This window comes from Alligator sinensis, unplaced genomic scaffold (genome assembly GCF_000455745.1).
Source record: "Alligator sinensis unplaced genomic scaffold, ASM45574v1 scaffold1002_1, whole genome shotgun sequence".
Lineage (NCBI taxonomy): Eukaryota > Metazoa > Chordata > Crocodylia > Alligatoridae > Alligator > Alligator sinensis.
This window is the reverse complement of record NW_005842710.1, coordinates 678395-699805: the sequence shown is the minus strand read 5'-3', so window position 1 is coordinate 699805 and position 21411 is coordinate 678395. Positions and strand designations below refer to the sequence as shown.

At 45.3% G+C, this 21411-nt stretch overlaps 1 protein-coding gene across 3 annotated transcripts in view; it reads left to right on the top strand.

Moving 5' to 3' along the window:
- Positions 1–16801, top strand: part of PATL1 (PAT1 homolog 1, processing body mRNA decay factor) — a 23815-nt gene extending 7014 nt beyond the window's left edge. For all 3 annotated transcript variants that reach the window (XM_025216140.1, XM_025216141.1, XM_025216142.1), the window contains 7 exons: positions 66–125; positions 1353–1501; positions 3192–3351; positions 5391–5546; positions 7391–7482; positions 15097–15246; positions 15555–16801. In XM_025216140.1, the coding sequence (XP_025071925.1) occupies positions 66–125; positions 1353–1501; positions 3192–3351; positions 5391–5546; positions 7391–7482; positions 15097–15246; positions 15555–15576 (789 nt within the window). In that variant the 3' untranslated portion in view covers positions 15577–16801. The remainder of the gene's footprint in view (positions 1–65; positions 126–1352; positions 1502–3191; positions 3352–5390; positions 5547–7390; positions 7483–15096; positions 15247–15554) is intronic.
- The last annotated feature ends 4610 nt before the right edge of the window (positions 16802–21411 follow it).

Here is a 21411-nt window from a genome sequence, read left to right as displayed (position 1 = left end):
AATTGGCCTGTTGAACAGGAGCCTTAAGTCTGCTGCTGCTTCAGCCTTGTTATCTCTTTCTCCAGGAGACCAAGGAGAAGCAGGTTCGAGATAAGAGACGTCAGACACTTGTCACAATTGAAAAGGTGAGTGTGCAGCTTACTCCTGTACACGCACACCTCACACTTCCTTCCTGTTCTTCGCTTTAGGCAGAAGAGTCAACCAAGCTAGGAAAAAATGGGACTTGCTAAGCCCTCAGAGTGCTTTGGGACTGCTGAAACTGGCAAGTCCTAGTAAAGACTCCATGCCTGCACCCCTCTTGGATTCAGATAGCAAACTGGGGCCTCACACCACAAGTTTTTCTGTCGGCCTGATTGTGGCATTGTGTTTAAAGCTAGAAATAAATCAGGCTTTTATTAAGACTCCCAGTAAATGATGGCAATGCTTTCCCCCTTATTGGCTCCTTCAGCAGTCCCACCAAGGAGCTAGTGGAGACTAGGCCTGTGTGAAGCAGCAAATATTCACTTCAGATTCGGATTCAGCCAGTTCGGAGGGACAGCGATTCGATTCGGAGATTCGAATCACTGTCCCATGGCTGAATTGGGTCTGAAGATTCGGCGCTGCTTCAGAGATTCAGCCCTAAGCTAAACAGGCAGCAGTCCTCACCATGCTGGACACAGCTGCCTCCCAGCTGTTGAGTCTGTTATGTGTGTGGTGGGGGCGGGGAGGGCAAATCAGTGCTCCCACAGTGAGGTGGGAGGGGAGGAGGGTGAGATGCAGGCATGACTTGTTCCGGGCAGAAGGGGGTAAGCAGCAGCAGGGCATAGCCCCTGCTCTCAGCACTGCCATGCCTGCATTTCCCGCCCCCCAGCCCTAGCTGGGCAGCTTGTCTCAGCCCCAGCCCCGATCCCTCCCTTGCTGTGGGGGTGTTGATCTACCCCTTCCCTCCCCCGTCTGTCCACCACAACAGACTTACCAGCTGGAGGCAGCTGTGTCCAGCATGGTGAGGACTGCTGCCTGTTTAGTCTAGAGCAGAATCTCCAAAGCAGCACCAAATCTTTTCCGAATCCATTCAGAGGCTTCTGATTCAATTCAGACCTTTTCATTGGTTTCATGTTTCGATTCAGACTCAGAGATTTGGCGCTGAATCTCCTCCTCTAATCGGCTACTGAAGCGTTGCACAGCTCTAGTGGAGACCTCTTTAGTATGAGAGGGTGGTATGCTGCTGCCTTTGTGTCTGCCACTGTGGGAGAGATCGATGGAATCCCCTCCTCAGGTTCTTCTGACTAGCTGCACTTTCCATTCCTAAAACTACTTAAGAAACCACTTCCTTTTCCACCTGCCAAGCTCTAATTTAGCTCTTTGTTCTACAGACATATAGCCTCCTCCTAGATGTGGAGGACTATGAGAGACGCTATCTTCTGAGCCTGGAAGGGGAAAGGCCAGCCCTGATGGAGGAGAGGAAGCAGAAGATCTGTGACATGTATGACAATCTGAGGGGGAAAATGCCCAGCCAAGATAGGTGAGGACCCTTTCTGAATGTGTGGGCATATGGAAGGGACTGCACCTGGCTCAGGCATCACTTGCAACAGGGAAACCACCTGAATATTTGTCCCTGGCCCCAGGCAGGGTTTGTGGTCTGCACTAGTAGCAGTATACTTGCCAGCTGGCACAAAGGTAGCTAGAGTCTGTTCATATGAGGTGCCATGCAGATGTCCTTGGAGAAACAAGAGCCTCCAGTACTCTCAGCACTGCACATGAGCTAGCCCAGCCTTGCTGCTCTTCTCTTACAGTGTAGGGAGGGAAGAGAACTTGTTAGTACTGTCTGTGTTGAAGGTCAGGGAAGGTGGTCAGGCCCTTAGCTGCTGCCTACATATAACAGCATCCCTTAGTGACAGCCTTGCTCAAACCAGTAGGGACCCTGACTGTTGCCCTTGTGGTTGGAAAGGATGGGGATAGGGAGGCAAAGATTCTGAAGGGTATGGGGAACTTGTCTCTTTACAAGAGATGGGAAATGTACAGAAATGTAAGAGAAACCAGGCAAACAACAGAGGAGCTTGGGTATTTGGTGGCATTAGTAGTTGCTCTTCCTCTCCTTAGCCCTCCCCCCCCCCCCCCCCCGTGTGGTGGGCTTGTGCTGTTAGTTCTTGTGGATTAATCACTAAAGTGTTTGCTGTGGAGAGGCATTAGCCATGTGCTTCATGGGCATGGTGAGGGGATGCCATGCACATTCCAAGTGGAAGGATTATAACTCGCTGAGAGGCTCTTCTCCCTTGGCTGCTGCCCAGTCCTCCTGTTTCTGACTTTATCTCTAAAGGGGCATGAGTTTTTATCTATAGTAGGGTGGGCCTTTTTTGTCCCCCTTCTGCCATACCTTTTTTATAATGACTCTAGTTTCTTCCTGCCCCCACAAAGTTCCTTTACCAGAGGTTGAAGAGGGTTTGTACCCAAAAGCTTGCAAATAATTTTTCCAACTATCTTAGTTGGTCTAATAAAAAATACTGGATTTGCCCAAATAATCTTGTCTGCCTATGTCCTGAGACCAACTCAGCTACAACCAATACCCCTTTACTAGAGCCTGGAAGATACCTTCCCAGTAAAAGAAACAATAGATAGCATGTCTGTGCTGTGGTCACAGAAGTGACTGTCGGGGGGGAGGAAGGGGGGCACTACCAGAGTCAGCTTAGTAACAGTAACAGTCTAGCTGTAGCAGCACAGGGCTCACTCAGCCTCACCTTTAAGGCCTCACTTGAGAATCTGGTAGTTCCCTGGTGTTGAGCTCATGCAAGCTCTGCACTGCCACAGCTCAACTGGTGTCAGCACCCAAACTTGAGTGAGTTACTGCCATGCAGAAGTAACCGCAGTGTAGACATACTCTGAAATGTGGGGTAAGGGGTGGTATGGAAGCAGTTGTGCAGTATTAACTGCAGTGATCATTGTTGCCCCAGTTTATAAGAGAGCCATTTTAGAGGAACCTTTAAGGCTTGGAGGAGCACCATGCTATTTCCCATGTGTTTCCCTTCAGGCTGAACAAGCAAGGCTTTTGGAAGGCATCCTCTCTGTGGCAGTAAGAGAAGTCATGACTGAATGCTGGCCTGTGTTTAACAAGAATGAGGGAGCACCCTAAATACTTTCCTAGTCTGTACCCAACCACTGTGAATTGGGATTGTTCCTGTTACTGACCAACCACCTGACTCTTCTGTCCTTGGCAGGCCTAGTGATGACCACTTTGTACAAATCATGTGTATCCGGAAAGGGAAACGGTTGGTTGCCCGGATCCTCCCCTTCCTGTCCACGGAGCAGGCCGCTGATATACTCATGGCAACAGCCAGGAACCTGCCTTTCCTTATCAAGAAGGATGCTCAGGATGAGGTAACTAGAGAGGTTGAGGTAGGAAGGGGGCTCCTTTTCACAATGGTTTGTATGCGCTGTCTCTGATTCTCTTAGCAGCTATGACCAGAGCAGGGGACTGGGAATTGGGTTTTGTACTTTCCACACCTGATTCACTGCAGGAGTTTGAGGAGGAAGTGTCTTGACATTTCCATGTTCCCAGTAACGGGGACAGTTGTGTTTCCTTACCTCACATAGGTGTGTGAGCATGAATTATATAGAACTAGCAAAGTGCTCTGTGGTCTTGGAGCAGCATTGGGACAAGTCAGTGTTTGGATACTTCCATTGTAGAACCATCTTCTTCCCACAGTCAGCTGTCCCTGAAATTCTCCCTTGGGCTGAAACTGACCTAGCTTGATCTAAGATAGAAAATGCATGATCTTAGGAAGCTAAAGGAAGTCTGGTCACACAGATGGTCTATTTTTGTCCTGTCCCTCTGAGCGCTGTTAACTTCCCATTTTTTAAAGAAGCTGGAGAACACTTTGTGTTTCTGTCTCTGTCTCTCTTTTTTGCTGTTGTGTTATATGACAGCAGCCCAAAGGACATTAATGTACATCCCCTCCTCTAGTCTTCTAGAAAACTAAAGACAAACAGAAGGGTATGGGCATGATTGTCCTTGCTCCTCCTCCTCCCCCACAAAAAGGCATAATTTTCTTTTAAGTTTAGACAGTGTCTTTATTTCTGTATGGTACCACAATTCAGGTAATGTCTATTACCAAGGAAGTGCAGAAAAGAAGGAAAGAATTTAAACTAAAAGATGCATTTTGTTTTTGACAAAAAAACAAATATCTGAGAAACAAGTAGAAGAGTGAATTTGGTTCTTTCAGCTGAGTAGTGGGAAAGCCTCAGTTCATGAGTCTTTCAGGAGACATCAGACTGAAAGAAGGACCTTTTCAGACTCTTTTTTTTTTTTTTTTTAAAGGCTTAATTCTGAGCTTTTTCCTTTCCCTAGAAGAAAGAACACATGGCACAATCTTCAGAAATGGACAGAATTCTTAAATGCTGACATTTTTCCTCCCTCTGAAGAAGGCTTAAGCTGGGGTTGTGGTGGGGAGGGAACCAAACCATGAATAGCAAAGGACTTCACAGACTGAAAATTCACTTCTTGTACAAACAAGGCTACAGATTTTAAAGCAAACAACAGCAGACTCATAATATCATTTAGTATCTTCCCGGAGGAAGGCAAAGGGTCTGGTCTCTCCTACTTCAGCAGAGGTCTGTATTAATTCCATAGGCTGTTAATTAAGTAAAGCAAACACAAAGCAAAATAAGTAGCCAGGTTAATACTTGTTCTGTTTCGTTTTTCTTTTGGTTTTAAAGAGTGGAAACAAAATGTGAAGACCTGTAAATGCCACATTGAGGTTACATTTGTTAGTGCTCAAACACCAGGAACCTTGCATAATGTAATAGAAGAAGAATGAAAGGAATAATGTATAATATAAATTTAAAAAGGAACCGATCTCAGGAATAAGAGAACAGTTTAGAGTAGTTGCTGACCTGGCTGGGGAACTTCTGCTGAAACCCAGCTTCCCCAAAAGATGGGGTATGGGTGAGGAATTGAAATAGCACTGCTGTTCATACTGAAGCAGTACCCAGTTACCTCCGAGGTTGGAACCCCTCCTCTTAGGTTTGTAGAGATGTGGAAAGAGTGGGTTCCTGCCCCTGGGAGCTTACAGTATACATAGGCAAGAGACAGTAGAACAGTTCTCATCAAGTCTAAAGTGCATAGTCACCCTGTCTCACCCCGAGGTAAAGCTATTGTTGACTCCATGGTGTTGGTGTTCTGTTTATTGTTTTGCCTATATTTTTCTACCAGTCTCCTGTCTACCTTAAACCTTTGTTCTGTGTGTCGCAGCAAGAGCTGGATTCCCTTAAAGAGGGAATATCCTTTGGAGAGCCCTTGTTCTGCTTAGCAATAAACGACCATACCAGTGTTTTAGTTCCCTGGTCTTCCTGGAACGTGTGTTGGGAGAACTCTTCAGGAAGCTGTCTGGTTAATGTTGCTCTTCTCTCATTCCCAGGTGCTGCCCTGCCTGTTGAGACCCTTCTCTCATGTTCTATATCATCTTCCGCTGGGAACTGTCACCAGCCTTCTGCAGCAGCTAGCAAACCTACCTCACAGTGCAACAGCGCTGGCACCTGCCAACCTGCACCTCTCAGCTGTGCTCCAGAGCAAGGTGCTTGGACTAATCCTCTTCCATCTTGCTGGGGTCTCACCCCAGTGTTGATAGTGCTGAGCCAAAGAGATGTGGTTCATGTTCTGCATTGGAGGGGGCTGGAAGAACTAGCCTTTCTTCCCTCTTGCTCAACACGGGCTTGTTGCCAAGACATTGGTTTTAGGGAATTTCAGCATAACTAGCTTAAACCCTTAAGGCCCTGTGTGAGCCATAGCTGACTGCAGCTTCTGCGTGCTCATTGCCTTCAGTGCTAGGATCTGACTTGAGCATAGAAAGCAGGCTGGGGTCTTCAGAGCAGAGAAGGTGCTAGACAAAGAAAGCTTCACTTTCTTAATACTTTTCCCAGTGTCTCTTGCCCCTGGACATTGAGAGGAGGGGGAAGAGCCCCTTTGGCCTCCTTTTAACTGGAAGGAACCCTTATTAGCCAATCCAGCATCCAGGAAGAGGTTCAGGACACCCTCCATAAATTAAAACCTCTGGAGAAACAGACTTTTTCTCCATCCAACTAGTCTGGACACTGCCTCTCTGAGCCCAAAATCTAGGGCTAGGCTAACAGCCTATTCAAAGGCTACCCCTTTTGAATAATTGTTTTCTTCTGTGGAGGGGTAGTGTCTGAGCAAATATTGCTGAAATTTGTAGTCTTAATTGTGAAAGTAGGAATGAATGAGGAAGAAGTCTCATTCCCTTACCTAGCAGCTTTAAGGAAGGGAAATTTTTCAGGCTCATTACAGAGAATTTCCATTACCTTCCTCTTCCCTTTTCTCTAGATCTAACTCCTTGCATTGGCCAGCCAGAATATGGGCAGTGGAAGTTTTGAAAGGTTTGGGAGTTAAAGCAAAACATCCTTTGGCAATACTACCAATGGGGTGGATAGGGGCATTCTTCCTCACAATAGGGTTTATTCTGCTGGTCTGTCTGAGCTTTAACTTTAATGCCAGGGTCTCTGGTGCCTGTGAGAAATAAGTTACCTTATCCTGGATTGGTATTTGATATAGAAAAGAATGAATTGAAATCATGAATGCTGGACCAAGATAAACCCAGCATCTTGGACCAGATCACAATGACACCTCAGCCAAGATGGTTGGTATACCCAAGCATATTGTGAAGGCTGGCACAAAGAGCAGGTGGACTGACACATAGTATATTTTGTTGGGGCAGCAGGCTGCAGACAAGGAATGGAAATGTTTATAGCCATGGCTCTGAATCCAGTCCCAGTAGAATTTGGCAGTGGACCACTTTTGGGTTGGCAGGGGGTGGAATCTGATATGATGAGCCTTGAGCTATCAAAATAACCAGGAGAGCACAGGGATTGAGAGGGAAAGATAAGAAATGAAGAAGCATGTGCCAAAATGTCTGAAAAGGAAACAGGACTATTTTTTAGCTGTTGGGTGGGGGGTGGAAAAAACCACTTGCATTTCTAATTCAAAGTGAGCCTGGTTAGCATCACTCCTGCAGAGACCAACACCGAGTATGAAAGGCTAGGGAGGCCTTTGTCCAACTCTTCTCTCTGAACTTAGTAAACTGTGTCTTGAAGACAGTTATCCTCAGGGTTGAGGGGAAAGTTACAGTAGTTTGTCCTTGAAGGGGAGATAATGGAAAAAGCATTGTCTATCCTGGAATATTCTGCAAATGGTATCTTGATACTGTCTGCAGTCTGGAGAGGTACAGAGAAAACCAGCAGGGACTGGAGAAGGGGAAATGAAGGCTGGTCCTGAAAGAGGGAAGTATGGCTGTGTAACAGGACCAGGAAAAGAAGAGTGGCTCCTTGTTCTGTTGGGTGCACAGAGTGCATGCAGACTTGAAGACCAGCCTGTCTTAAACATGCACTCTCCCTCTTGTTGCAGTTCGGCTTGTCCCTGCTATACTTGGTTTTAAGCCGTGGGGAAGAATTGCAGAGTTCAGATGCTGCCACAGAACTTATGCAAGACAACCAGTGGTGAGTCCCAACTCCATAGCTATCTATGTCTTCCCCTGCATCTATCTTCCTTTTTGAGGATAATGCAGACTAGCCAGTGGTGAGTTGGATATTGCCTTTTTCCATCTACATGCTGAATAATACAACCTCCTGATTAACAGTTGAGACTTTCTGTAACAGTCAAAGAATAAGACCAAGAATCTGGAGATGTCATCTTTTATGTTCCCAGCAGAAATGGGGAATTGCAAATTGCACTGAGCTGATGGTTTCCTGCAGTAATTTGAATCCTTCATATGGTCTTGCTGATTGTGCTGCGCTCTGTACAAAGTTTCTGTGCACATCAGATTAGTGAGGATTACCAGTTGTGGAGAACATGTGCCCCATTGAAGGGATTCTACTTCTTCCTCTCTTGAAAGTGATGCATCTGGCCACCATGGAGATGTTCTTCATTGGAGTCTAGGAAGCTATAAGTTTACTCCTGTATAATGGTGCCATATTGCTGGAGAAAAGTGTTAACAGCAGTTTCTGCCTGACGTAAGGGACTTCTATCCACAGTGATCCATGAATGTTCTTCAAACTGAACAGGAGATACAATGTTGTCAGGGTGAAAAATGCTGACATGATTTTTGAATGCATGAAGAAGAGAACTGGAAAAAGGTAGAAAGGTGATCCTCTTTCCTTTCTCCCCTGAATGCCGTTGCTGAGGTTGATACCAAAATTAGATGGTACTGTATTGGTATCAACATTTTTGTTTTTTAAAAGAACCTGATGGGGAAACTGAAAAAGATACAGAGGGGACTCAAAGGTTTGAGGGCTTGAGAAATACCATACTATTGGAGACTCGAACTAAATCTTTTCTCGCTTGTCAACATTTCAAGAGGACGTGATTTATCGTGTTGTAGGTACTTTCATGGGAAGAAAATGTCAGGTAGCAAAGGGCTTTTTAATGTAATGAGAAAAGGAATAGCAGGAACCAATAGCTGGAAGCTAAAACTAAAAATTCAGATACATAGAAATATAACATATATACTTTTTAAAGTACTGATGATCAGCTACTGGAACAAGCTACCAAGGGAAGAGGTGGATTCTCCATTTCTTCTTCTTGGACTGGATGCTACATTCTGGAAAATGCTTTCGTCCAGCCCAAGTTATTAGGCTCAACATATAGAGGTATCTGAGTGAGATTCTGTAGTCTGTGCTGAAAGCCAGACTGAGTGATTTTTATGGTCCATTCTAGCTTTTAAAAAAGATATGAAACTTGAGAAGGGATTTGTTCAACCAGTCAATTGTTGAATCTGGAAATGTGGAATAGGTGGTCAGTGTAAGTATAAATGCATTGTGTGTGGCCAAAGTGGTAATCCATAGTTGAATCTCTTCAAAGCTCCTGTGAGTTAGATTCTGAAGCCACTCTTATTAGCTGAGTTCTTACAGAAAAGCCTTGCTGTCTCTGGGAACTGAACTTTGGCCTGAATATCCTCTTGGAGCCAGATTCTACCCTCCAGTCTTCTCCTGGCAAATGTATGGTTGGAGGCTTTTCAGATCCTTTCTAGAACAAGCTGTTTGGCCAGGGTGTGCAACATGCAGTCTTCTTGGGTAACATCAGCAGGTGGTGTCTAGGCAAGTGGGCTGGATGGCGAGGGTGCCTAGGTAGCCCTCCAGTTAAAAATTTTAACCTGTAAGAAGAATTTGAATTCGTCACTTCTGGCTGCATTTTCCTGGGAGTGGGCTCTTGCATAGGACCTTGTTGCATTTGACACTTAGCACTTGTTTTATTTTAATTCATAGTAAGCATTACCAAAAGTTAAAACATGTTCTTAGGAATTGCATGGTGATGGTTTATACTACAGCCTCCCAAGCCAGGTCTCTGCCACTGATAGTGGGCAGAGGTAGATATTAGGAACTAAGCCTGGGAGAGAGTGTTGTACCTGCCACTGGATCCCGCTGGGGCTCCCTAGCTGTTGGCTGTGGACAGTAAGAGCCCTTTGTGCTCACTGCATTGCCCATGTACAACATTACTTTCCCTTTCTCCTGGTAGAGACTGGTGCTGCAGAAGCTGCTACTGATTTGGCAGGAACCTCTGCTACTGCCCCTGGGGCTCAGCTCCACTGTGTTTCTAAAGAAGAATTAAGCCCCTGGTGCTGCAGCAGAGGCTTCTGCTGACTCAGCAGGGGCTGCTGGCTGCCCACTCAGCTCGAGAAAAGAAGAGGGCTTGGGCAGTTTGGCTCAGCCAGCAGCCCTTGTGGCATCCTTCAGCTAGGGAGTTAACAGAGCAGCCAAAAGTTTCTAATCCTTCCCTCCTCCTTGCCCCCCCCATCTCTTGCCCCACCTTGACAGCTGCTTGGAGAGCAGAGCTCTCCTTTGCATGATTGTCCATGTGCACCTTCCAGCATGTGGGTGTGCATGTGCTCTGCCTCAGCCCCTCCTTTGGCCACAATGGTGTGTGCCTCTTGCAACTCCTCATGTCTTCTCTGGTAGTATGGAAAAGATCAGGTTGCTACATTTTAATTTTCTACTGTTGCTCATTAGCCTCCTTTGGTTACTATAAACAGAAAAAATTCCTTGGACCTTGAATGTCCTAGTCAAGATTACCAGGTTCCTAGGATTGTTCCTTTACATGGCAAGGCCATCCCCACAAAAATGGATGCTCTCTAAATATCTCTGCTGCCTATTAGAGAATACCACATCCCAAGGAAATCCTCTCTCCAAGTCCTCTCCTCCCTTGCCCCTAAGGAGATGGGAGCAAGACTGTAGTCATCTGTCCCCATTGAGCAAATCAGTGGGATGGGCCTTGGATTCAGGAAGCCAGGACTCACTAGGTCATTCCCCAAGAAAACCCAGGGTTACTAGTTAGGACTCTCTGCCTCACAAGATTGGAAAAGAAAACGCCAGTCAAAGCAAAGGGCTGAAGAAATTCAAAACAGTGGGTCATGATGAATTATCAGATCCAGGTGCTGAGTTACAATTTCCAGGACTACAGGAAGCTTGTCTCCTTTAGGAAGAAGGTGCTGCTTGACTTCTAGGAGCAGTTTGTTTCACTGGTATTGGAAGGCCAAGTGATTGCTCAGGCCAGATAACAAGCAGTCCTAGATGTGGCTTCTATGGTATCCCATTCAAGGCAGATAGCTGTGGTCAGGCAGAAGGTCATGAATCTGCTGCACCTCCATGGCCCCTGGGGAAGGCCACTCTGGAAGGCCCTGCCTTTCAAGGCAGTGGAGTTAGCACCAAAACAGACTATTCACTTTATGACCAACTCGCTAAGCAGCAGCTCTGCAGAAAAAGACCTGGGGGTTACAATAGACAGTAAACTGAATATGAGCCAATAGTGTGCCCTTGTTGCCAAGAAGGTTAATGGCATCCTGGGCCAAGTTAATAGGAGCGTTGCCAACAGATCAAGGGAAGTGAGTATTCCCCCTCTAGTCTGCACTGGTGAGGCCACATCTGGAGTACTGTGTCCAGTTTTGAGCCCCCCACTACACCCCCCACTACAGAAAGGATGTGGGCAAATTGGAGAGTCCAGCGGAGGGCAATGAAAATTGGTTAGGGAGCTGGGACACAGCTTCTGACGAGGGGTTGAAGGAGCTGAGCTTATTTAGTCTAGAAAAGAGAAGACTGAGGGGAGGTTTAATAGCAGCTTTCAACTACCTGAAGAGTGATTTCAAAGAGGATGGAGCTAGACTGTTCTCAGTGGTAGCAGATGACAGAACAAGTAGCAATGGCCTCAAGTTGCAGCAAGGGAAGTTTAGGTTAGATGTGAGGAAAAACCTTCTCACTAGGAGGGTAGTAAAGCACTGAAACAGGCTGCCCAGAAGGGTTGTGGAATCTCCATCCTTGGAGGTTTTTAAGACCTGTCTAGACAAAGCCTTGGCTGGGATGATCTAGTTGGCAATGGTCCTGCTTTGAGCAGGGGATTCAACTAGATGACCTCCTGAGGTCCCTTCCAACACTCATTTTCTATGATTCTATGACCCTGAAAGACTCCTTGACTTGCAAGCACCCACCACCTAAAATAGAAGCACAACAGGTATCAGTTATGTTTTCTTCAAAGTCTGACTGCAGCCCAGATTTTTCCTAGGGTAGATCAAGTTTCTTGGAAAAAAAAAAATACTTCACAGGTGTAGGATGTGTTGTTCTTAAACCATTCCATACAGGTGTTTATCCCCTTTTCGGGAATTCCACTACTTGCCTACTGCCCTGTTCTTACAGTTGGAAAGGTTTCCTTTGAGAGACTATCTAAATCTGCTTTGCTGCAATTTTAAAGCCCTTGGCTCCTATTTTGCCTTATATGGTAAGGAAGAATGAGTGAAATGCTGCCACAGAAAAGAGAAAACAAATATTTGAAAACTGCTGACATAAGATCATAGGAAACCAGGCCTGACCTCAAAAGGTCATCTAGTCAAGCTACCTGCTCAAGGCAAGATTGTCATTGACTAAACCATCCTAGCCCATGTGTCTGTTCAACCTACTCTTGACTATTTCCAAGAATGGAGATTCACAGGTTTCTCTAGATAGCCTGTTCCAATGCTTGACCTCCGTCATAGAGAGTTCCTCCTGATCTCCAACCTAAGTTTCTTCTGCTGAAGCTTGAAGGCCATTGTCTTAGTCCTGTCCCTTACCACTACAGTGAAAAGCCCATCTCCATCCTCTCTGTAATTGCCCTTCAAGTATTTGATTCCTCCTCAGTTTTCTTATCTCCAGACTAAATAGCCCTAGTTCTTTCAACCTGTTCTCATAAGTCTTGCTTCCTAGCCCCTAATTTTTGTTGCTCTGCAGTGCACTTTTTCCTGACTATCCACATTCTTCTTGAAGCATGGGGCCCAAGACGGGGCACAGTACCCCAGGTGAGATTACCAGTGCTAAACAGAATGGAAAAACCACTTCCCTTGATTTTCAAGGAACACTGCTGTTAATACAACCCAGTATGCTCTTGGCCTTTTTTGCAACAAAAGCAAACTGCTGGCTCATATTTAGCTTATGATCAACTGTAACCCCCCAGGTCCTTCTCTGCAGTACTGCAGCCTAGTCAGTCATACCCAGGTCTGCATTTGTGCTTTCAGTTATTCCATCCCACATGCAGGATTTTGCACTTGTCTTTGTCAAATCTTACTTGGTTGATTTGTAAACCATTTCTCCAGCCTATCCAGGTCATTCTGGTTCCTAGTCCTACCCTCCAGAGTGTCTGTAACTTGCTGTCATCCACATATTTGCTAAGCGTATACTCAATCCCATCATCCGAATCATGAATGAACATGTTGAACAATACTGGACCCAGGACAGACTCCTGGAGAGCCCCACTATATAACTCCTCTCAATTAGACTTTGAGCCATTGATAACTACTCGTTGAACAAAATTCAGTCAGTTATGTATCCACTTTACAGCACTTGCATCTAGTCTGTATTTCCTTAGCTTGTTAATGAGAACATTGAAGACATTGTCAAAAGCCTTGCTAAAGTCAAGGTATATCACATCCACTGCTTGAGCCTGTCACCTTATCATAGACAGAAATTGTCCTATTCTCCTCAAGGTTCTTCACAATAGATTCTTTGAGGACTTGCTCCAGAGGTGCAAGGACTGTGGTCTCCAGGGAAAACACAGATGACTGTCAGCATGTTGGAGCTCAGGGCAGTTTGCAAGGCTTCTGAATCCTTCCTGCAATACATTTTGAGATACTTGATACAGATTGACAGAACACCATGGCTATCTCTTACATTGGCAAATGGCGCAGGTCACAGTTACTCCCAGAAGCTAGCACCTGAGCTGTGGAACTAGTGTCAAACAGTAGATTCGTCTTCTGCAGTATATATACCTGGTCTTCTGCACAGCTGGCCAGAAAACCAAAGCAGAGTTTTCTCTTTGTACCATAAGCAGGAGATCAAAGAGTCTTTCATGACATTTTGTTGGATGGGTTATTCCAGACAGAGCTCAGACTTAACAGAAAAGGTTATTCATTCGAGGGGAGGCCTGACCAGGGTCCCTGTCTGATGCTGTCTCGGTTTTGTGGACACGGAAACGACTATATCCCTGCACTCTGGTCCCCAGAGTTCTTTGCAAAGCTGGATAAGCCTCCACCAACTTGATCCTGATATCCCCAGTATGGCCAAGATGACTCTGGTTCCCAGATGTTCTTCAGCACAAGTCCTTTTCCTTTGCTGCGACATCATTCCCTGCAGATCCTTCACCTCACAGCCTGGATACTGGATGATTACAAGTATCAATGTTCATAACTGACTAGAGACCTCATATACTGCATCAAGAAGAGAATTTCTTTCCCTTTTCCGGGTGGGTTTGACTCAGCAAGTTTCCTGCTGTTGGCCAGGATGAGGTAAACTGCAGAAGAGTAGGGCTGTTCTGCACCCAAGAACTATAACTCTAAATTACTTTCTTTAGTGCAAGTAGAACAGTCTGTTCCTAAGTTCAGTCCAGATGTGCTCCAGTATCCATCTCAGCTCAGTACTCACCCGTAAGTGGTCAGACTGGTTCCCCCCAACCCCAATTCTTGCACAACCTGAATAAGGTGTTCCTTCCAACACGAGACTGATCCCCTTTCCCCCTCTCCACCTCCCCTCCCATCACATTTTGATCTGGTACTGGGCTGTTCAGATTTGAAGAACTAAGTTTTCTACTGAACCTATCAGTAAAAACCACGTTCTCAATCTAACACCTCGGTGAAAAGGCTGGGAAGAAATGATCCCTCATAAGAGGTTTCCCTGCATATGGTTTTTCATCAGGACAGGGTATCTTTAAAAGACATGCCACACATTCCTGTGAACTGCAATCATAATATCTCACTTCAAGTAACAATCTACCTTCCAGTCTTTCCAAAAAACATGCATGTCCAGAATGGAGCCATTAGTCTATACCTTGGACATGAGGCATGCCCTGGCCTCTGCTTACAGAGGACAAAACTGTTCTTCTGGGCAACTTGTCGCCATGGCGTGACTGGGCTATATTGCACAGCAGTCTCCCTCCAGGGACTCCAAAGGAATCCCTGACTGTGGAAAGACCAAGTGACAAAAATGCTGAGGGTGAATTCTCTTATCAGGCATGCTCTGCCAAAGCTCAGGTAATCTCTCCCACACTGCTACAAAATTTATCCAACCCAAGCATTTGCAGAGCAGCACAACAGTTACAAAAATTTATGTTGTTCCTGACAACTGGCTGTGTTTTTGGCAACATGGCGCATAAATCATTTGCTCTGAGAGAGTCTTTCCTCTAAGTAAATGGGACACTGCCTCTAAAAGTCTCCCTCAGTGGAGTGTGCTTATGGACAAAGGAAGGGAAATACTTTACCTTACAGTAACAGGAGTTCTTAAAGATGTGTTTTTCCCATAGGTGTGTTCTGCAGTCTGCCTTCCATTCCCTTCTTCAATCTGACCTACCCATAGCTCTGCAGCTGAGAACTGAAGCATAGTAAACGTGCACCACCCTTCACACTGTTTGGTGCAGGGCACCTACATGTTGCTTAGGTACCACTCCAAAAAGTATCTCTGGACTTGATCCTGAGGCGCTTGCATATGTTGCAGACGTACATAGAGACAGCATGTTTCAACATACCACAGCTGCTGGGCATGAAATCTTTCCGTTTTCTTGCCTTGCCACCTTCTCATGCTTTTTTCTCTGCCTACTTTCCTTGGCAGGACAGAGCTGATGCTCATGGCAACCAGAGAGCTTCTGCGGATCCCTCAGGCAGCCCTCGCAAAACCAGTGTCTACCCCCTCTAACCTGTTAGCCCTTTTCTCTCGCTACGTTGATCAGCAGAAGCTGAACTTGCTGGAGACAAAGTTGCAGTAAGTATACAGCTTTCGTCTGGGTTGGGTGTGTCACTGCCATTAGCTGCCCCACAACTCCCTGCTGTATCAGAGGGAGGGGGAAGGTGGCTGCATAGTAACAGTGAAGTTCACAGTCCACCTTTACAAATGAGAGGAGTTATTTTCCACGGGCAGAGAAATGGGCAGTCCTCATGAGGACAAACATGGCTAACAAAAGCCAAAAATCTGTGGATGTTTCCCAGCAGGGAAGACAACACTGACCGTCACTGTATCTCCTACCACTGCTACTGTCTGACCCTGTCTTCTTGCTTTCTCTGCTCTGTTAGGTTGGTGCAGGGAATACGGTAGAAGGTTTCAGAACACCCCAGCTGCCATCCTTGCCGCCACCATCACCACCAGAGTATTTCAGTGGAGGAGGGGGAGGCACTTCCTCCCCCGAAGCAAAGTCTTGTGGGATTTTTTTCACTTGGAATTTTGGCATGGGAGACCCTCCCTGGCTCCATGAACTTGGTTGGGTGTGTGTTTTGGTTTCTCCCCTCCTGGCCCCCGCTGCTAGGTCACAGCTCTATATGTCCTTGCTGTGCTGAGCTCTCCCCCAGTTCTGATTTTTTCCCCTCTGCCTCTTGACAACAGCTGCTGCTTCTCCAAACATCCCTTATCTATCCCCTTCCTTTCCCTCCCCAGCACACACACTACTGAGGGATTGGGAAGGAACGTGCCTGCTCCTCCTTCCTGCCCCCTGGCCATAGAGATGCCAGAGAGCCAAGGAGTTGGGAAGAGAATCCCTGCTCACTCTAGAAGATAGTGGGAGGTGCTCAACAGCCACCCTGCCTCCTTATATGGTTGGCAGGGTTGAGGCTTTTAAACAATTTATTGGCCCTGTGACCTTCTCTCTAATCTTTGGCTGAGTCGTGAGTCTCATGGCTTCTCCTTTCCTCCTCATAATCAAGCACTGAGGTCTGCTTCTCCCCCCGCCCCAGACACAGCACAGGGCCCTAGTTCCCTGTGCAGTTAATTGCACAAGTGGGCTCCCCTCTCACCTATCCCAATCGTGTGATGCAGTGAACACACTTTTTATTCCCTTTTTGCACACTTGCCTCGTCTTCCCATGAACCATTTTAACACCCAGCCTTCTTCTGCATTCCTGCACCTTGTTTAACCCCCAGCAGCTCAAGAGCCCTCTGGCCACTAACTATGGGGTCTGGGTTTGATCCTTTGCAGGTAGAGCTCCAGGCTAGTTGAAGTTTTCCATGTCCATCCATGGCTGGGTCCTGCTGTTTGCTCCTTTTCGAATGTGGTGGGGTTTTTAATTTGACTCTGCTTTTAAAAACAAAAAATATTTGCACATGTAGGTATTTTACAACCAGTAAACTCTTCCCTGATATTAACCAGCTCCCTCTCCTCTTTACCCCCAGTACAACCAGAACCTCCATCTGCCCTGCTCCCTTCCTCCTCCACCTTCACTTCCCTCACAGCCAATCAAGTGAAAAAAGTTCATTTTATTATATTTTTCTTTGTGCTTTTTCTTCCCTGATTTTGGTTCTGATTAATGAAATAAAAGTTTCTAAATTTACATTTTTATAGGGTATTGTAAATAAAAATAAATTGTATACTTCTGGGAGAGTAAAGTGATTTCCTTCCGCTCAGTGATCCTGGGTGCTGGGAGCTCTTTTCATTGAATAATAGCCTTATGTGCTCATAAGAAGGATCTCTTGCTGCTATATTTGTAAAGGGTGATGACTTGGATGGGGGGCGGCTCTCTGAGGTGGTGTGATAAAACAGTGGGTTCCAATGGCTGAAGTTGGAGTGGGACAAATTGAGGCTGAAAATAAAAATGTGTTAGTGCTATGGGCAATCAATGTTTGGAACCATTTGTGTTGTGGATTCTTTGTCTCTGCAGTCTTGAAGGATGATGGGATGCTTTCTTAAATGTAGGTATTAGCTTGAGCAAAATCTTTGAGCCTAATGCTAGAATTACTGAGTGACACTCTGGTTTATGAGAGTGAGGATGTTGGACCGGCCTGTAAAAAGGAGTTACTGTAGCTTGCTTCTTTTACCTGAATAGGGTCAAGTGGCACTACCCAAAGCTGGAACAGGCTGGAAAGATGAACTCTGTCCACCTGCCAGTGCAAATCAAGTGGACAAAGTGCAAAGACCCGAGGTTAGAGACTTTGGGTATCTTTACATGTGCCTTGGGATGTGTAGGGTGGGAGCCTTTAATTAGAGCAGCTCTAAGGAGCCCATGGTATCCCATGTATTCAGCGTCCTGGGCTTCAAAATTGCAGTGGGGGCACTTTAACTAAAGTTCGTTTGACCAGCTTTAGTTAAAGCACCCCCACCACCATTTTGAAGCATAGGGACACTGAACACACGTAACACCAAGGCTGCTGGAGCGTGCTAATTAGCATGCTCCACCAGACTTAATCGAGTCTGCTCTGATGCATACTAATGAGCATGTGTTGGAGCAGGCATCTGGTACCTGTGTAGGTGCCCTTTGCATCCACCATCCTTTGAACTTTCTAGCTCTTAGGAAAGGGATTGGGAAATTGAATAAGCCCAGTGCTTAATTGTGCTGTCTTACTAAAAACATGATACTGATGTGAGACTGAAAATGTGCTACTGACTTCAAGGGAAGAATATGTAGCTTAGCGCTGGCCAACCTTTCTAGCAAGCATGCCACAAATTAACCCTACATCCTCCCCAAGTGCCACTCTGTTTCCATTCCCCTACCTAATTTGCTCTGCTTTCTGCTTCCTTTCTGGTGCTCCCTACCTGATTTGCTATTTTGCTTTGTTTCCTGCTCTATCTACCAGTCTGCTACCTGTCCCCTCCCTTACCTGCTGTATGCCGCACAGAGAAGCTATCTATGCCACTTGTGGCACCCATGCCACAGGTTGGCCACACATGATGTAGCCAATTGTCAGCATTGCTATCAAGTAGCAGGCAGTTAGTTTTCCCTTCTGGAGTCTCCTGTCCAAGTGCTCACAAGCCAAGTTCTGCTTAACAGGGCCATTCAGACTTGCTCCTCTCTCTTCCTCCTGCCATTGCTAGAGAGAAAGGGTTGCTTTATGACGTTTCTAACTAAACCCCAGCACAAGCTTAATTTAATCTATAAAGCAGCCTGAGAAGTGACAGCATTCATAATTTTGGCATGCAGGGTCATCATCACCCATTGTGTCAGTTGCAGACCAAATAAGATCAGCCTTAGCTACACAACTATTTGCACAAATTTGGTCACGTATCAGAATAGCAGGCAATCAGAGTGCTACGGTAAAGTGGTCCTAGTATTCTCCCCAATTGTGCAAGAGGCTGTTCTGTTTTAAACCATTTGGAGTGCTGGGTTTTGTTTCTTTTCTGGTTCCCCCCCTTAGTTCCCATACTTTCATTCTTAACCATGTGGTCACCATCTTAAATCACAAAGGTATCTTTTCAAATCAGAAGGTGATGCAAGTTGAATACAGTTCCCTGGCTAACTATAGATAGACATAGGCTTTTACATAGCACAGAGTTCTTTGTCCAGGCACCACAAAGAATCCAAGTGCATAAGTAGGCAATGAACGATTTTAGAAACCCAAGAGCAGACTTCCTCAGTGGGGAATGATAGCATAGTTTTTCAGTGTGCTCTTTCCACCATGCAGCTGCATTTTTTTCAAGGAGAATCTTGGAAAGCAGGTGATATGTAAAGCTGTTGTAAAGCAGGTTTGGTGTTTGCATGTCACTGCTATTTAGCATCAGCTGCATTACATAGCCCTGTAACAAGAGTGTAAGTGGATGGATGCCTGTGGAACTCAGCAGGTGAGAACCCTAGAAGCAAAAGAGCAGCTCACAGCTCATCTTTACCTCTTGTACAACCTGAGAGGAACAGCTGAAAACACTAGTTAGGCAGAACATCAGGATCTCAACTGCCACAGGAAGTCCAGAAGTGGGTGATTGGCCAAGGGGTAGGGTTGTCATATAAACATGTTTGAACCTTTAATTTAGGGTGAAGAGGTGATCTCAAACTTTATTTGAACTAAAGAAGAAAATCCCAAATGTTTGGTTCAAGTCTGCTGAAGCCATTTATTTAATTGTACCTTTCCCTTTTATTTTAAACCTAAAATTTCAAAGCAAGTCACTTCAACTTGAAAAAATACTGTTTTGAAAATGTTATACCTTTAATTAATTTCAGGGGTATTTTCCTAAAAAATGCTCAGCTTCATAAATAGCATAGGTTCTAACCAGCTGTCATTATTTGTTCAAAAACTGGGGGGGAAAAAATCCTCACCAGTCCTAAAATCTGGCTCTTGTCAGTGGCCAAGAGGGGATCATCTATCAATGCAGCCATTGTTCTCTTCCATGTCCTGATTTGCAGCCTGGCAGAGAGAAGACTAGAACTCTATCATTTTTGAGCATCTCCAGCACACTAATCCTCCTCTGATCCAAGGCTGTTTAGCATTAAACTCTGTCCTACCTTCCTCTATGATCAGTGAAGCAATGTAGAATTAAACAGAGGGCTCAGCCAAGTCTCTGGTTTGTTGTCTTTTTCTTTTAAAGGGCTATTCCAGATCGTGGTAATTTTGAGTGGGGAGGGAGGTAGAAGAGGGAAACCATGAATATATGACCCAGGTGTAACCAATGCAGTGATGCCTGCTTGAGTTGCGGGAAGCCTGAGACTAGCTCTGTATTTTTAATTGCCTTAGTCATTTCAATTGGTGTCTAAGAGGTCAATATCAGCACTTATTTTAACTCGGTTCATTTCGCTGCTCAAGACATATAAGGAAGGAAAGCAGCATGTGAAGAAAATATGCACCACCAACTGAATAACTGCTTGTGCTGGTGTCATAATCGGGTGAGTTTGGGAGGTAGCACAATTCTCCCCTACAATCAAAAAAGAGCCAAGCCCAAGAAACAAAACAACATGTCTTCTGAACCCCAATGGCCGCGTCTACATGAGACACTACTGCGCAGTGCTTACTGCACATTTATTTAGTGCTTGTATAATCAAGTACTAAAATGCACAGTAGCCAGTTACTGTGCAGTAGTGCCAGTGAATGCTTTTGTGACGCTACTGCACAGTAGCATCACATCACGATTTTTGCCACGCGATGCTACTGAACAGTAGTATCAGGCTACTGTGCAGTGAGCGTTTTGTGTGGACACGGCCAATGAGGGGAAGCTAAATCAAATGACCCTTGGGTGCAAGAAGTTTTGTTGGAGGAAAATATTCATATTACCATGTCAGTGGCTTTTAATAGTTGTAATAAAAGAATCCTATGATAGCCTTAACAGAGAATGCTGTGTTTTAATTTAAAAAATAAAATAACCTGATTTCAGCCATTTCTTAATGTCCCTGTTGATTATTCATCATACTTAAAGATGTAAAGAGATGTTTTAAAATGTAAAAGTCTGTTTAATTAAAATTTTAGCTATGGCTGGGTTTTTAATAATGTCTGGTAGGGTTGAAGTTCAGGGATTTACGTAGTTTAACTATTCTTGTTGTCCCCAAAGGACAGTGAGTTCGTGCCCGGTGCGCTTGTGCCAATAAACACACAGGGGTGAAGGATCCAACTTAATCTTTATTTCTGCGCAGAAAGTGGTGCTTGGCAATCGTTCGCAAAGCAAGCACCCACACCCCAGTGGGCGTCTGCCTTATATAGCTACGTAACAGGTTAAACTTGCTGATGTGATGAAATGTATAGCAAGCCCAGCAAGTAACCCCCCTTTGCAGCTCCCCCCCAAGTAACCCCCCTTCCAGCTCCGGAACTTTGTTGATACAGCTTTTCCTTCTAGCAAGGCCAGCAATCAGCAACTAAGCAACAAGCAATCTCCCCCAGCCTAAACAACCTACTCTATGCCCGTGGTTAGATAAAATACTTTTTCAAAACATACAAAGCTGTTCCCTGGTTAAAATGCAGTGAAAGTCCAGGGGTGCTTCATCAAATCCCCCCTTCGAGGCTATGGCCTTTATGGAAAAAGCCCATAGTCCTCGACTATCTTTCTCATCTCCAGAAATCTCTTCGCTTCCTCCCGATTATTTTGGATCAGGTTTGTAACTGATGATTTTACAAACATCACACGGTGAACGGGGGAAGAAATTGATTTCTTGAATACCTCACAACACATTGGCGCACACTGTATCCCACAACAGATTATCAAGAAAATACATATACTTGCCACAATTAATAGGAAAATTTGCTTAAGCCA